Genomic DNA, 17008 nt, shown 5'->3' on the forward strand with positions numbered 1-17008 from the left:
ATTCAAATGGGAGCTGATGAGGCCAAGGTAGCGTAGTCAAGTTGTTTTATACTTTTAGCTTAAGGACACATTATTAAATAACAGGTTCATCGCAACTATGAATAAAGTAGTAAAATGTTACTTTATTGTAAATTTTATAAGGTATCTCATGAAACTGGCAAAGGTGTGGGTTTTATGCTTTAAACTTAGATCAGTTGAGATAATAAGTTGTTTCATTTTAAACATCGATACCGAAATGCCTGATACAAACATTACGTAACTATTATTAAAATATCAAAGCTATTGGAAAAGACCAATATGCGTATTGGACAGTGAATGCTATACAAATATATTATGTATGTAGAACATTTTAAAGATTCGTGCATTTTTTTTTGTTGCATTCTGTTCGCATCCTGAATGTGAGGACTCGAATTAGCTAAATGACTTTTTATGGAAGTATAGCGAGAAAGAGATGTTCTACCACTTTCCCTGAATAGAGAAAATATGCTGTGCGATGGTATCGCTTGAGGCCTCGGTAATTAAATCAAAGGAAAGTTGCTTAAAAATTATGCGTTTTTTTTATGTGGCAGGAAGTTTTAGCTGTGTGACGTCGCATCGTTCCAAAGAGGCAATACGGTTTGGAGCGTGGCTCGCGGGAGTCACGGGTAACCTGATTACCGGTGATCGTGAGGCTTCCTACTACTGGGCTAATGAGATTATGAGTTCTCGCACCACGCACCGCCGATACTTCCGATACTAATGACAACTTGCTGCAGTTTGCGACCAACAATGTAATAGCAACATTGCATGCTCGGCCGCCCATCAACGGACCCTGAGCTAATACAGTTGTTACAAATTATTAGTGTTAGTTGCTTGTATGAACGACTGTACGTGCTTTGCCCGGTATGGGACGAAATGGAGAGAGATTGTAGAGTAGATACTTTGGCAGTACGAAAAATCTCCTTTCGGTATACATATTATGATAAAGTAATTTAGTACATATTATTATCTACATTATTAAAAATCTTGTTTTCATACAAACACGGTGCCCGCAACAAAAGTTGGTAAAATCCATCTAATTCCTAATTAGGTCAGCACAATACATATTTTAAAGGTTTTGCAGTGTATCTCACTTAGATACCTACTTTTGAATAAGATTTTAAAGTTTATACAATAAGTCCCAAGGACCGAATCACAAAAAGCTTAAAAGAATATCATTCTATACTTATCCTTAATATTTATCAGTTTCATGTAGTAAGGATCCCTAAAATCAACATTCCTAAAATGTATTTAACATTTTAATGACATACATTTGTCGCATACGCAGTGCTGTTATACGTCAATTAATAAATTAAGAATGAATTGGTTGTGATACAAGTTTTATCTTAAAGTTATATAACCATGGTCAGCATATCGGTGGGTAGCGAAGCCCTTGACTACAACTTCCGAAGGTGTTATGGAGAAATTGTTAAGTAACGGAGTGCCGTAAGGTAAACTAGATCTACTCCAGGCCATATTTCGAATTCAATTTCAAATTATTAGGTAACAATGTCATTATCGTGCGCAATTTTTTATACGACCAATCCCATTTTAGTATGATATGGATAGGGACATTCATATTTGTATTATAGATTTTTCGTAAATGAAAAAGAAAATGCATAGATTAAATAGACAATGCCGTACAAGAAAGCGGAAACGGAGCAAGTCGGAAGTATTTATTTGCAAGGGTGGTCGGCGGGCTGAAGCGGCGCAGGTGAAAGGCCTCGACAAAGAGCTTTCGATCAGTCGAAAAGTAGTGTCCGGTACAGAGCGGCGGCGGCGGCGCTCGCGCACTTTCTCCCGCGCCCCGGGCAGCGGGCCAGGAGAAAGTGGCGCGCCCCTGAATCACAACTGACCGTTGACGAAGACGTGCTGCCTCCATATGTGGTACTGGCTCCAGCGGTCGTCGTCCTGGTGGTGCTGGTGCTGCAGCTGCGGCAGCGAGGGCAGCGGCGCGGGGTGCGGCAGCGGCGCGGGCGGCGGGTGCAGCGGCGGCACCGGCGGCGGCTGCATGGGCGGCACGTGAGGGTACTCCATGAGTGTCACTGCTGTGGCGGTCACTGAGCGCGCATCGCGCTACACGGCGCGGGACATGCGTGCGCGGCGGCGGGCGGCGCGCGACAACGCTGCGGCCGGCCCGGCGCCCCGCGCCTCCGCGCGCCCCACTCCGCGCCCCCCGCGCCCGCGCCCGCCCCCACACCCACCACCGCTTCCTTCTCAGCCTCACGTTAATTGCAGTGACATAACTATCACTCTCACTGCTGATAGTTCGTGCCACATACATGCATGTGACCATGTGACACACAGCTCTACATATGTAAACAAACAATACATACTCGTAGCTTCAGCCCGGACACGCGACGTAACGTAAACAACACCACATTTTAATCACTCGCATATTTGATATTATGTCAGGCGTTGGTGCACCTAATTGGATTTCATGGTCAAGTTCGGAAGTGAACATACGGTAGCCAAAGAGCTGAAAACAGTTGGTATGACGAGCCTGAGTGCAACGATTATAAAATTTTATAGACAAAAACACTATTTTATAGGACTAATTTCAGTTTGTCCTGAAACAGTCTCACGTGTAGCGTCCGTAGAACATTCTCGCCGCGGTTGCAAGCGCGGCCGCGCGTTGAATTCTTTTGTATGAAGAAAGCTTCACGAGAGGCGTCGCACTACTCACAATGTGCTTTACCACTTATATTATTGATTCAATTAGACAAAATCACTTCCTGTGCCCTATTTGACTGTGATTAGTTTGTGAAATTAAGTTAAGTTAATAAATAGTGGATTTTGGGTACCTAGTTAGAGTTAAATTTCATAATGTCTCCTCGGTTAATCTCATACTTAGAACAACGCGGACTCGGGTGTAATCTAATAAACGTCTAAATGTCAAAATATATAATAAAGTCATGTCATATGTGACCTATTCAATTGATTCTACTACACTACGGTTAAGTTAATCTGGTATTTTTATAAAGAGTGTATTTATACAAATTTGTGTTCGATAAGACAGCATTTTGATAAAGAGAATCTTCTCATGTTGTATTATCTACGGTGACACGTGTAAAGTGTTATATAATTAGACCGATAATACTCAAGTTATCGACATCCAAAATTAATGTACTTAATGTACCGTCAACCTTACGATCACAGTATTGTAGCATTTAGAAAAGTTATTGTTCAATACACAGTCTTTGAAAATAAATAAAATTAATTTCTAGGCAGTATGATAATATGAGTAATATCAACAAAATTGGTCAACTTATGCAGTTTTATTTTTCATATTAGTATAAAAAATACTTTTGACCTTTTCATATTGAACAAAAAAAATTCCCTATTGATAAAAATTTAGAGTAATGTGCACTTATTATTTTTTCATTCACTTAAAAAAATGCTGTCATAATTTATTTTTGTTGACTGTACGAATAATAATCGTTGGTATTGCTATGTTTACTTAATCTGTTAAAAACACTTTAAATGACCCGAAACATACATTTAAAAGTGTTTCTTCTTTCAGATAATAGTTAAATCTAAGCGAAATTAAAACCGTTGATAATGTGGATTGATGACCAATATATTTTGGAGTGTTTTACTGGTTAAAAAATAGGTTTTGCCGTAGACCTAGAAAAGTTTTGAAAAAAATGTAATCCAACTAAGCGAGGTATTTAACTGAATAGGTAAAATATTAATATTGATAAAAGCCTTTATTGATGGAAAATTATGAAACAACGGGTAATTTGGTTAAAAGGATTTATTCCATAAAATCTAGGGATAGTTCTTCAAAACGATATACGGGTCAAATTTCAAATTCCATAAAATTAAGTATTACACACACTCACGCCTTGTACTAATGTACTTACTCCCTTGCGGGGTAGGCAGAGGTGCATTGCTGCACCCACTTTTCGCCAGAGTGTTCTGTTAGTCCCAATGTAATAGGGGGCGGGCCTATTGCCATTTTACGGGCACATCCAAGACCCGAGAACAAATATCTGTGTTTAAACAAATATCTGCCCCAGCCGGGAATCGAACCCGGGACCTTCGGCTCAGTAGTCAGGGTCACTAACCACTACGCCATTCGGTCGTCCTATAAAGTATTTTTTAAAGTATTTTATTTATTATTAAGTATTATTATTTTCTAAATCTGAATATTTCGCGCAAAAACCTTTTTTGTCAATATTAGCTATCGTTTGGTACTGGGCGTTGATAAATCAGTTTTAAATACAGGTCCTTTCCCCTTTAAACGCAGATCCATCAGTCATTGCAGTCGATAATGGGCTTCGTAACAAGTGTAATTGTAAATTGTAATTGTGTTGGTCGCATCTGGCCTGGCGGTGCTGGTGTGGGTGTGATTGTTCCTTGTTGATAACGCGTAACAATGGCTCTGCATGTGCACCGAGCAGCCTCCTATGTACTTATTAATTGGCTAAATACATACATTACACGTTTTAGATAATTTGACGACGGACATGTTCACTTTACTTTATATATTATAATATATAATATATATTGGCGCACCCTGGACCGTCAGTAACAGAATCTACTTTTTCGATTTGATTGAAAAAATATACGTTTTAAATGAAATAAAAAACTTCTGAAGTATACATAACCTTCTAACATCCGTATGGTTGTATAGGCATAAAAAAACTTTTGTATTGTACAAACTTGTTAAGTATTTAACAAACTTGAAAACAAATTTACGCAAGGTCTAAGATATGGGGCTTCTAATCTTTTATAACGTACTAAGTACCGAAACTTAAGAATTACGGACTTTATTTGGAAATCAAGCTTTCTATGTAATTAATGAGCATTAGACTAAGGGTCTACTTGATTCAGAGTTGATCGTAAGTTTGTAAACTAACTAGTAACCCAAGTTTTACCGCAAAAAAATATGAGCGACAAATCTAATGTAGAGACAGGATTATTATAACGAACAATATGTCAACCTCTTCGATGATGGTAAAGGTCGCTTCGCACATTTCAGTAAGTATTTGTTTAGTTTAACCAAAAGTCGGTATAGTTTGGCGATGGGTGAATGTTATGTATTTCCCGATAGCCCCGGGTTTATCGCTGAGCTGAACTTGACTTCTGCCCCCTTTCCTCGACTGTTGTGGACTCAGTGAACTGAGCAGACAGAATTGCTAAGATAAGTGCCTTGAGTAAATTGATATTAATTTGTTACCCGGATAGAATTTAAACATGACTCTGCGTGATTTTTCCAGAATTATGGTGTAATCTATAACATATCTTTCATTATGAAAGATAAATACTACAAAATTAAATAGAAAAATAAGTTATTGGTATGAAAGTTTCTAAAAATACCTATACTGTATTTGTATTAAATAGCATATCAACACATGCACTTGTGCTTTTGTGTGAGTTGGTTATTATTATCAGAGGTTTTCCGTTTCAAACGCAAAGGTATAAACTCATAAATTCACTTCAGCGCGTTGTCAAGGAAAGTTGAATAAGGGAAAAATTACCATCTTCCAGGTAGTAACGTGAAAGACGCTGTCCTCGACAGACTCCACTCAATGAGAGCATAATATTCGCAGACTTGCTCGAATATTGAATCCATATATCGTAAACATTTCAAATGGCAAAGTAAAGGTCTTCGACTGCAGGCTACCTAGACATTGACATTGGGCAGGTATTCGGCAAAAGCCGCTGGCGTTTCTCCTCGCAGTTACAGGGGGCCGCGCGGGCGGCGGGGGGAGGGGCTCACAAAAAATCGCTGCTACTTTTCCTTTCTCAAAAACACGAAAACTTTCACCTTGGCCGAAACTCGCGAGAAATTGCCTCGACCTCGATCATCGCGCATGCTCCGTACTACTCCGTAGACTCCGTTTTCACTCTCGACGGCCACGTGCGCCAGCGCACTATTTATGTAAGACTGTTTACATTAGAACAATATAGACCATCGATTTATATGTATTACTGCCTTACTTTCGCGGTTGACGTCAGTTGACATCGATCTGATGGGCCTGCAAGTTATTGACAGTCATTTATACCGAAAACAACCGCATAAGAGATAAGTACAGTCGGGTGAATACGTCGCGCTTCAACAGAGGTAGTCTCCATGTAGATTTGAAACTGAAAAATTACAGGATATCAAAACAAATTGAAATGCTTGGTATAAAGAAAGGAAACCACACACGATAATTGAAATTAAATTTTGTAGAACCGATTGGATATTTTAACTAATAATGTGAATCTGTATTTCAAACTCGCGCAGTGTAGTTTATTAAAATATTTGCCTAGCCTGATAAAATCTTCAAAACACATTTTAAGAAAATTACAAAAATCTTTTTTTTATTCGTTATTTACGGAACATCCCGTTTTAATTGCAACAAGGTAGCGATGGACGACAGTACATGGAGAGATGAATTTATTCATCGTTTACGTGAATACCGAGTCCCGATATATTTTTATAACTACGGGCAAGCAGGAAATAAAAGAGGTGTTATAATTTTGACGTGTATGTCTGTCTGTATCATTTAAGTAGCACCGACGTAGTGTTTTTGATATCAACATTGAATTATTTTATGGATACTTATAGTTTTTAAATATAATCTTTAAAAATAAAATACAAAAAAGATATATAAAAGTAAATTTTGTTTTAAAATATATTTATTACGCTAAGCAAACGCATCTTTTTAGGACGGAATCTCTTATAGAAAACCGGCGTGGACAGGCCACGCACATTCCCGGAAATCTAATTTAAAATAATAATATACTTTCGTAATTGGGTTGAAATACTTATAGAAAAAGTTATTACCAAGTTAGGTTGAAACAAAACAAGTGAATCCCTACAAGTTTGTTTCTAGAAATGTTTGCAAAAGTTCCATCGAAATGTTTAGGAAATATTAACTGCTTAAGGTAAAACTTTACTTTAGTTAAAAATAAATGTATTGTCTGAATCCTGGCATGGCAATTAATTTTATGCATTAAAATAGTAAAAAAATATTTATATAATACAGTTTCTATGGAGAAGGTTTTTTTTTCGAGAATTTTCAAAACTCGTAGTTCCTTTTTGTAACACCCTGTATGTTACCCTATTATATGTTCGAATTCATCACTCACAGGTGTGCAGGAGAGAAAAGGGTAGGGAAGGTAAGTGGGGAAGGTGCTTATCACCATCATGCTCGCATTGTTACACTTGAATGCCTGGCCATTGTTTACAAAATATTCACATCATCTAATCTGAGAAACCAAGTCATAATCAAAGGACCGCGTTTATATGACGAATTGCCAAGGTTAGGTTTGCGAGATAAGAATGCCAGCGATTGAAATTAAAAACTTATCTACTATATTTTGTTTTATGTATACATGGCTGAAGATAACGAATCGGAAGATCCATTTGAACAACCACTAAGTATTATTTTCGTATAGAGAAACGGATCCGCACATACGTAAGCGGTCGTATTTTTACGGTAAATATTTTGATCACATAGATAGGGATGGGCGAGTCCGACTAACACTAGGTACATATCAATACTTAATCATTTTTAATATCTTATTCATATCTTTAAAACCGTTCGGAGAAAATTCATCAATTTTATAAAATGAAAATTTTAATAGCACGGAGATATTTTGTTTACTTACAATATCGACTTCAATATTCGCCCGACAAGCGTGTAAGTAGGAATAATTATTTATTTATTAATATTTGCAGATTCAAATAAGCTCGGCACTATTTATTAAGCAGTCAAAGTGAACTATATTTATATGCAATCAGCATTGAAATATCCACCAAATATTTATTTGTAAAAAATATAGTTAATCTTAGGTACCTACTACCAAGTTTCAAAATATCAATTTGTGAAATATGAATGACAGATTTTATTAAACTTGACATTGGACTTGCCAGTTTAGTATCCAAGTTAAAAAATATACATTAGGATAGGCCACCTTACTCAAGAAAGTAGCGCCCCCTTATGAAATTATTGAGAACTTCGCGGTGCGTGTGAAAGGGAATGATTTTCTTTTTCTTTAAGAGTCGACCAGAAACCAGAACAACGACATCTTATGGTAGGATCATGAATTAAAATGATCTATAATATTAAAATCACTACTTATTAATTTTACTTTTCTGACTGTGCACTAGAATCCACGATGTTCTATGGACGTCAGCGACCTGTATAGGTAGCATGAACAATCTCATACAACTCTCATACATTAATGTATAGATCCGACTGGCGCCGAGTTTCTCTTAGTCTTTGCTAATGCGTTAAAAACAACGAAGGTACGCAATTTCTTATCCAGGGTAATACATTCTATCCTATTCTATTCTATTCTCTGTAAAGGTTTAAGGACCTGCACCTGGTTCTCTCTGATGGAACCTTTGTGGATATCTCCAAGGTCTAAACTGCCTTTTTAAGCTTGGACCGTTTCCCACTACGCTGGTCTACTGTGGGTTGGTGAGTTCACTAAACCGCTGTAAAGTTGTACCGCTTGTATTATAATTCAATATTCTTGCTGTTATAGGTGCCTACTTAATTCGTTCGTCTTAAAACTATACCTGTCTCCAATGTCTCCATTAACGTATGTGTGTATGTGGGCACCTTCAAATCAGACATCAAAGGATTTTTCAATGTGATGTAGATTAGATGTCATCAGTAGATCGATGCCAATAACGTAGGTCAAGTTCAATTCAAGCACTTGCGTCGTGATGATGCGCCTGATCAATATTATAAACAACTACAAATAGGGACAATGTACATTGTACAGAGCCGTGGTATAACGGAAAGGAACTCTCCTCTTATTAGAGAGGCTTGGAGTTCAAATCTGACACACACACCAATAAATTATTTATAATTACATAAGAATTTGAATTACAAATATAGCACGTACTCTTGAGCTGAAGAAAAACATATTGAAAAGACCTAAACGTCTAGAAATCTAGATAAAGCATATCAAGATTGAACCGACCAACTCGCAGTGGACCATCTTGGTGGAAAATAGGCCTAAGTTAGGATAGCACAAAGGTTCCATTCTAGAGAGCTTGCAGGTTCATTCTAAAGGAATAGAATAGCGGTTTATAGGTATGAAAATAAGTTTGTAGGTACCTACTTTGTAATTTTAAATTGATACCTGTGTCAACCCTAAAGTGTATTATTTAAAATTATCGGGCTCATTTCTAATGTTAATTAAGTACAGTAAATTTTCCTCTAGAGGCAGGAATGTACCATGGAAGATCTATGCGTGTCTTGTTGGTATACCTAGCAATATAAGCACTAATTAAAAGTCATGTGAAGCTAGTTTTAGCAAGTAATGCAGCAAGTTCTATACATATACTACAGTACATTATAATTCTATGCTATACACCTACATACCTATGGCATTTCAAACAGTACAACATTGCAACTCAAAATAATACAGCCTAAATAGGACTTCTTCATATCTAAGTAAAATATTGTATAGATTGACGTAGGTCATCATCATCATCGTCACCAGGCCGTTCTCTGCTGTGAAGGCCTCTTCAAAGTACCGTCACAGCTCTCTATCCTCGGCTTTCCACATCCATCAACTACCGGTTACTGTATTATGTCTAAAAAGAGCTACGTTAATGCATAAATAAAACGTTATTGTTAACATGTATTTTGTAAATAGTCTACTTACATAAGTATATGTGTGTATGTAAAATTTAATGATAAGATAATTAGGTAATCTATAGGTATTAATTATTACTTTGTAAGTCAGAAGTTTTGGTAATGATTGAAGTATTTTTTACATTATCAGGTTGGGAGGAATACATTGGACACATACGTGTATCTAAAGTATTCCCCAGGTATATTTATACCATTGAAAAACCAGCCTATAATACTACTATTAGGTATATTATGTAATTTAATTATTTCCTATGTAAATATTAAGTATTTGCGATGCATGTACATTTATGTTATTATTATTTATCTTATGTGCAGTATCATGGAGGGGTCTAATCTGGCTCTATTATCCACACTGAAATCATTTCACAGATTTATATTATTTTTATTATAGACCTTATAGCATATTAATTTACATTGTGTTTATAATTGTTTACTTGCCCGAATAAAGCTTTTCAGACATAATAAATATTTATAAAAGTCTCATGCAATTTTTTGTCCTATTTTGAAAAGACAGTTATTTTCTGCCCCTCTTTTTCAAACAGAGAGCAGTTTGTAAAAAATACTTTCATCAGTTTTTTTTAAATATACTATTAATAAAAGCATGTGTATATAATGTAGTTACAGTTCGATCTAGTCAAGCCATGGCAAAGTCAAGGACTCGAGGCTGATATGCATAATTATTACCTATTATTCAAGATGTACATAATACATAACACAGTCATACGGATATCTTATATTATTATGGTGGATACATATAATTAATATTAAGATACATAGGTAAACTAGTTTTACTAGCGGTAGCAACTCAAGATACTCGGTCGAAGCAAAATGATCTGTGTAATTGATATTCTTACGCGCAGTCGTGTCGTGTCCACTAGCTTCCATGCTGCACTATAGTTACTACATGATATGACAATGGAAAAATTTAGCATCTTATGAAGGGCTAGTACGGGGCGTATTTAAGACGTGACAAAAGTTTTGCATCGCCGTCACTCACATCGCGCAGCCTCATGAGTGAGCGCGACGGATAACTTTTGTCACGTCTTATTAGCGCCCTGTGCTACAGGGCATGGATAAACTAAATATGTCATTAATATATGATCGAATACAATACCCTAATTTGTGGGTTTTCTCCAGGTTTTCTACCAACAAGCTAGCATACAAGGAACGAGCATAGCGAAGTAGAACCTGCAAAAATGCCATTATAAATATTATAAAACTCGCGGGCGATGAAAAAGTTCCACCCACAAAACTTTACTTTGAGACGCTGGGTTCTGTTGCCGTTTGAAAATTTTGGCTGGTATTTAAACTATAACCATCGCTTCTGAAAAATTCAGGCTTTCTACTATCTACAAATTATGTATGATACAGAAGTTCTTAGGACTTCCATAATACCGGCCCACTCGTTTATGGGATTCAACGCGTGAGTGTTTATGTTATGAATGGTTGACAGTACAATTGCCTACAAAGTAATTAATTGTAATTCAGCTAATAAATATCATGAATTACTGAATACCTATAGTTTGAAAACCTGCATTAATTACTTTCTACGGCCATTCCAGAAAAAAAAAACCTTTTGTACACCTAACCGTTTTACAGTAACTTCTTCCTAATTCCATGACTAAAAGTGTCATTTATGTATGTATGTAGATGTTATGTATATTTTCCAGGCTGATCAGTGTATATGTGACCAAGTAGTATGCGAGCGGCTCGACCTTTGCCCTGCAGCGCACGTGCTGAGGAGCCGCGTGACGGCGCTGCGTGTGATGCAGTTACCTGTGTCGTAGTCGACCGGCGACCGGCGGCCCTCCGCGCCCGGCAGCGGCGCCAGGAAGCTATGCTGGTGGTCATGGGACGCCGCCGTCGCCATGTCGATGTAGCCGAACCTGTCCAGCCGGCACGCGGGCCAGCATCGCGGCCACGCGGCTTTGCGGTCTACAGCGGTCTCAATGGTGGCTAAGATGTGGCACGTCCGACGGCGGACGCAGCTCGGGGGGAATGCCGGCCGCCGGCGCCGCACGCGCGCCCTCACGTGGCCCCCGCCCCCCGCCCCGCCGCCCGCCACGTGCCGCCCTCGCCCCCCGGCTCCAACTCTATCATGGAACCTTTCTTTTCAGGACTTCATGGGTAGGGAAAATAGGTTTCTTGTGGAAATGAGGTTGGTAAGTTTCGCAACTTTTTGTCGTATACTTATGATTTGTGAAGCTGAAAGTGCAGTAGTCATAGTAGTACCTACTCAGTCTAGAAACATTTGAATCGAAACATAGTCTGCACTACCGTCAGAATTTAAAAATTAAGTAAAATGTTCTATGCTATTTGATTAACACGTTGTATCGTGTTACATCTAAAAATAGTTAAAAGTATGTTTTATTTCGCAACAAACGTTGGAATAAAAATACAACAGTTCGGTACTAGGGAATACAAAGTTCCGACGTCATACGCAATCCGACTCAGGGCGGGCGGTAAAGTATCGTAGGGCGGCCATGGAATAAGCATCAACTACAGAACAGTACTGCCTGTGTCAATCAGAGCTATTTAACTGTGATTAAACTCTACGACCACCGTATATTAGGTGCAAACCGATATACCATGTAACTACATGAACTATTCGAAAGTTTAATCCTATGTCTGAAACCCGAACGAACATTGTAAGTTATATTTATTAGATCGCATTACTTCGCTAATGTTCAGGACTCAGTGCGACCATACGTGGTTCCGCTACACGGAAACATTGTTTCAATACACATAATTTCAAACATAGAGTAATTGTTTTGCTGAAATTTAGTTTTACCAAAGATTATATCATACATACCTATTCATTCCTACAATAATATAGGTATGAAATGAAAGGGATGCTGAAAAACTGACTCAAATTTTATGTTTCTTTACATGTATAATAAATGTAAAGTTAAATACTGCTATTAATATCGAAGAATGCTTTTTTAATTTATATTGGTTCAAGAGATCCTGAATTATTTAAGTATGTTTAGAAAGTAATGGAACTCACATGGTCAGGTACATGGCATTTCTATGGTACTAAAGTCCTTAACAAAAAAGGTAAGATCGTATTATTTTTCTTAATTTAACTAATAATTGAATGTCCATCTGAAAAACCTACCTATAAAGTTTCTGATTTGGTTGTACCTATGTAGGTACTTCTATTGTATTTCTATTAATAGTTTCTAAGGTCTCCGAAAAAGCATTTTTCGCAAAGTAAAACAATATTGGTACTTATAGAAATTATGTTAAAAAAATAATAGAGTTTAAGGAAATACCTACTAATGTGTAAAATATATTTAGTAGGTACTTACCGTATTTTTTATTAAAACTTGCTCCGTGACTCAGGAAATCTGTAACAAAACAATAAAGATTAATGTTTTAAATTAAAGCAATTTTTTTTTAATGAATAAACTAAGTCTAAACACTTGAATTTTACACAAGAGCAGAAGATTTGCGGACTGGAAATTATGGATGTGCAAATCCATTTTTTTGTATGATTTAGAAATTAATTTCTTACTTATCAGTTATAAATAAATTGATCCTTCAAAAGAACTTGAAAAGTATCTATCCAATCCAATTCCTTGACAATGATTGGGTATGGGGTATGGTATGGGCTACGATGGGTAGATAACGTTACAAAGTTTCGAGAAAAGTACAAAAATAAGTATGTGCACCTTCCTTGCTTTAGTTTTTGTACTTTTTTTTTATTAATGTACTTATGTAGGTAGTACACCTGGGTTCCGCTCATCTTGCATAATCTTTATTGACCAAAACTCATTTCGCATAAATCGTATGGTCTAAACTTTTTTGGCCGAACCATCACTTTGCCAAGACTTATGTGGCATAAGGCTCTTTCGTCTAAAACTCTTTAGGCACAATCTTTAAACACCTAAGTTTCGTTTGCTCAAATTTATGTTCGTCTATACCTATGTATAATCTTGTTTCTCGTAATGTTATCTTAATAAATAATATATTAAGTATGTAGTAAATGTACAAATTGTGGTATTTTTCTCCTACATCCCGAAAATCACGATATTGTATGATCAAAAAATCGAAAGTTAACGACCAATATAATTATTACAAACCCCATGAGATCGAAACCTAAAAATAGGTGCGACGACGAGCAAAGCGAGGAGGAGCGTATTAGGTGCACATGTTCATCAAAACCAAAGCGGAGCGCAGCGAAGCGGAGCGGAGCGTTTTCCAAACGGAAACAATACAAGGCACCAGTTTGCGCTATGTAGGGAGACGCTCCGTCAAAGTTAAAGCCAAACGAATATTATTACTTTGTATAAACCTAATAAACCTATGCGATAGCATTATTAGGCTATTCAAGATTTGGCCATACCATTATTAGGCTAAACAATGTTATGCGAAATAACTTTTTACTAAACGAGATTTATGCCATACGATTTTCGGCGTAACGAGACTTTGACCAAACGTTACTATGCAATACGAGATTAGGCAAATAAATCTTATGCCAAAAACCGGCCAAGTGCGAGTCGGGCTCGCGCACAAAGGGTTCCGTAGGCACAATAACTTAACCAAAATTACAGTTAAATCAACCTATCTCAAAAACTATAAGAGATACTTTGATCAAACCAAAAATCGTTGAAAGAGTTAATTAGCATGCATCACCTCTATTTTTTTTAGAATTTTATACCCCGTAGTTATAAAAATAGAGGGGGGGGGACATACTTTTTACGACTTTGAGAGCTGATATCTCAAAAACCGTTCACTTTAAGAAAAATGTTTTTTAGAAAACTTTATATCATTTTAAAAGACCTTTTCATTGATACCCCACACGGGTATGTACATCGAAAAAAAAAATTTCATCCCTCAGTTACATGTATGGGGGGCCCCACCCCCAATTCTTTTTTTTACTATTTAGTGTCATATTTTTGTAGCGGTTCATACAACACATATTCCCATCAAATTTCATCACTGTAGTACTTATAGTTTCCGAGTAAATCGGCTGTGACAGACGGACAGACGGACAGACGGACAGACGGACAGACGGACATGACGAAACTATAAGGGTTCCGTTTTTGCCATTTTGGCTACGGAACCCTAAAAAGGTAGAACCAGTACACCTACATACTACAACCTATTATTCTTATATTTAATTGAAGTAGCGTGTCTGTATGAGGAATTTGCAAGAATAAAAAAACTTCTAGTATTAAATGACTCTATTATTACTTTACATGCAAAACAACTAAATATTTTGTTTGAAATCTCTTTGCACCAAAGTGTTAAATCTAGATTTAAGTGTAAAATCTCGATTTAAGAAACGTTTGTCCATATAAAATGGCATAAATCGAGATTTCATACTAATGCTAAGTATGTGACAGTAGTTTTTTAAAATCGTAATATTTTATCTAAGATCATTTTATTTATGATGTGCTCATACTGTAAAACTATAAGCGCCACCTATACGACAGCCTAGTAACTGTATCGTAAAGTCCTACTTTAGTTAGTGAAAGAGCTGACTGTGGCGTAGATTATACGCTATCATGAAAGGTTTCGAAATAGTTCCAGCTGCAAACTACAGATGGCGCGGGTAGCACGAAGCCGGAACATGAATTCGTGACCTCTACTATACTCAAAAATGCGACAAAAAGTAAGTGAACTTACTTACCGTCCTGGCTCATTATTAAATAAAGACACATACAATCACTTATTACAAAAACGCAGTACAAAAAATATATATCAAGTTACAAGAAAGTTTACTATCAAAAGTTTGTTATTGAAAATTATGAAAGATTCGTAAATAGTACAAGTCACATGTGCGCACTGTGGTCAAAGTATAGTGTGCTTTGATTGGTCCTATGGATTGCATTGGTAAAGCAGGGAGCGTTGTGATTGGTTAGTATGCGTTTGGTCGGTAGATCAGCACACTAGCTAGCACGTGAGCGGCAAGTGCTGTGGGTCACCGATAGAGGGCGTTCTGTTGTTTACGTGCGCTAACAAAGCTAACAATTACCGATTGTGACATAATTCACATAAGAGACGGCAGACCAGACGACGCCACGTGCGATCGTAGTTATACATTCTATAAAGTCTATAAACAGTCATTCAGGAAGTCGTAATCAGGATATAGTACTATAATCTGAAGTGGACCCTGTGGACCTCCGGACTAAAATTTTGTATGAAGAAGTATCTAAGGAACTTAAGTACTTACTTACCTACTTAAAACTAAAATAATAACACAAACAAATCTACTGTATTTTAGGTGCTTACACGTAGGAATTTTAACCTTAAATCTAGATACGTGTATGTGTAACTGTCACTTTCTCTCCGTAGTGTCTAAAGTACCTACCTCAAATCAAGGTAGCACTAGATAGGACGACCTTAGTTTAAATTACCTCGTAACTCGTAACCCAACTCAGAGTACGCAAGATAAAATAAAATGAAATATGTAAGTGTTATCATCTCATGGTAATACTAACATTAAATATGCTGGAATCCTTATTAATACCTTTCTACACGATCAGACAAGAGGTCAAAGTTGATAATCCAATTTCCGCGTTATTTTCAGTCAGCACACGGTACTCTAAGTAAGTATAAAACGATTGAGAGAAAACACTAAGTGTAGAACGATATCAAAACAGAAAAGACGCATTTTGATTAAAATAGTATATATACTTAAATGCCTTTATTATTAAAATCTCTTTTTATTAGTCAAAACAATATATTATCAAACATGCCCTGGTTGCTTATTATCAAAGTGATCTAAGATAAAAGTTGATAAAACACACAACATCCCTACATCCCGGTCCAAATGTAAACCGTACTCAGAATTAACTAACACAGCAAAGCATGAGCGCTCAAAACCATAGTCGCTCTAAATGATCAAAAATATTAGGCTAATATTAAAAAGTGAGTTCCTATTTTGTAGATTTTACATAGAATCAATAAGCCATTGCTAACAAGACCGAATCTGTCCTTAACCTTTTACTATAAGTAAACGTTTATGTACTTATGTTATGGCGCCGTTCTGTCTCTTCGGTAGGAAGGTAACCTACCTATAAGTAATTTTGGGACAGTCCTGTATGTATTTAGGTCATCGAGTACCTAGGACGGACGAAGGGTAGTTTCAGGAGGTATCGTGTTTGTTGCCAGTTCGGGATTAAACTCGCTGTCTTTCTATTATTATAAATGCAAAGATTTTCCAGTTTGTTCGTCAGAAAATTTTGGATAAGTATAATAGGTTCTTTGAGCTTAAAAAGCTTGTACAGTGAAACTATAAAGTCCTGAAAATAAATGAGGGCGCAGCTATCTTTCATGTACCGGCCCTTGTAATTTTTAGCAGTGAAATAAGGAATAATCATTGAAACTTGTATTATTTTTGAACGAAAATCTAGGTTCTGAACGGG

General features: G+C 36.8%; 1 protein-coding gene across 7 annotated transcripts in view; it reads right to left on the reverse strand.

Moving 5' to 3' along the window:
* Positions 1-17008, reverse strand: part of LOC105388784 (hepatic leukemia factor) — an 87251-nt gene that overhangs the window by 16088 nt on the left and 54155 nt on the right. For 2 of the 7 annotated variants that reach the window (XM_038122209.2, XM_038122211.2), the window contains exon 2: positions 12944-12982. In XM_038122209.2, coding sequence (XP_037978137.1) covers positions 12944-12982 — 39 coding nt within the window. Of the gene's footprint in view, positions 1-1874; positions 2150-12943; positions 12983-15270; positions 15408-17008 lie in introns of those variants that run through there. The other 5 variants (XM_048632668.1, XM_038122205.2, XM_038122207.2 and 2 more) reach the window with 5 other exon arrangements.

Source organism: Plutella xylostella, chromosome Z, assembly GCF_932276165.1.
Source record: "Plutella xylostella chromosome Z, ilPluXylo3.1, whole genome shotgun sequence".
NCBI classification, from domain to species: Eukaryota; Metazoa; Arthropoda; class Insecta; order Lepidoptera; family Plutellidae; genus Plutella; species Plutella xylostella.